Source organism: Nanorana parkeri, unplaced genomic scaffold (genome assembly GCF_000935625.1).
Source record: "Nanorana parkeri isolate BGI_ZX_2015 unplaced genomic scaffold, ASM93562v1 scaffold2169, whole genome shotgun sequence".
NCBI lineage: Eukaryota > Metazoa > Chordata > Amphibia > Anura > Dicroglossidae > Nanorana > Nanorana parkeri.
The window spans coordinates 153,976-154,868 of record NW_017308437.1 but is presented as its reverse complement, the minus strand read 5'-3'; the positions used below and the strand labels follow the sequence as shown (position 1 = coordinate 154,868).

The following is an 893-nucleotide window of genomic DNA, read 5'->3' as shown; positions in this document are numbered from 1 at the left end:
GAGAGTGATACGGATTGTCCTTCGCTAACAAATTATTTACAAACTGGTCTTGATCGAGCTATACTGCTTTGATTAAAGATTAAATAAGTAAATGGACTGGACCTTCCCATCGTGTCTGGTAGGGGTGACAGGATGAGAAAGTTGGCACGGAAGACAGGTTTATATAGCAGTTTTGCATTATTTTTGCACTCGGGAAGCGATTGTACGGCGAGTACTCTGGAAACGCATGCCCAACGCTTGCCGCACACTAAGCTATCAGACCGATATCTGATGGAGCAGCCATTACTGACACAGAACTGCCGGACCATGGAAAACATGTCACCCAGAAGGCATTGGGCTACGGCACCTACCCACAGGTTTGCTGACAAGAACGTTCCCCAGATAGTATACTTGGAAGTGCTGTACCAGTTCATTCTTGGGGGCTGGAAACTCAACTGGAAGAGAAGAAAAACCATTATATTTGTTTGTCGAGAGCAGCTTATAATGAACATTCTAAAGAAATATAATATGGAGGCCGATCTGCTCATTATTGTCCATGAAGAGAAACAATTTTCAAGCACAGAAGACACAGAACAGACAGAGGAGGGGGTACAGCGTCATCACAGAGCAGACATGGGAGAGGTACAGTGCTATCACAGAGCAGACAGAGGAGCGGGTACAGCGTCATCACAGAGCAGCCAGAGGAGGGGGTACAGCGTCATCACAGAGCAGCCAGAGGAGGGGGTACAGCGTCATCACAGAGCAGCCAGAGGAGGGGGTACAGCGTCATCACAGAGCAGCCAGAGGAGGGGGTACAGCGTCATCACAGAGCAGCCAGAGGAGGGGGTACAGCGTCATCACAGAGCAGCCAGAGGAGGGGGTACAGCGTCATCACAGAGCAGCCAGAGGAGGGG

At 49.7% G+C, this 893-nt stretch overlaps 1 protein-coding gene across 1 annotated transcript in view; it reads right to left on the bottom strand.

Annotated features, from left to right (window-relative positions):
- LOC108800934 (amyloid beta A4 precursor protein-binding family B member 1-like) overlaps positions 1–893 on the bottom strand; it is a 24,774-nt gene that overhangs the window by 7,488 nt on the left and 16,393 nt on the right. The window contains exon 11 of the mRNA XM_018572918.1: positions 351–434. Coding sequence (XP_018428420.1) covers positions 351–434 — 84 coding nt within the window. The remainder of the gene's footprint in view (positions 1–350; positions 435–893) is intronic.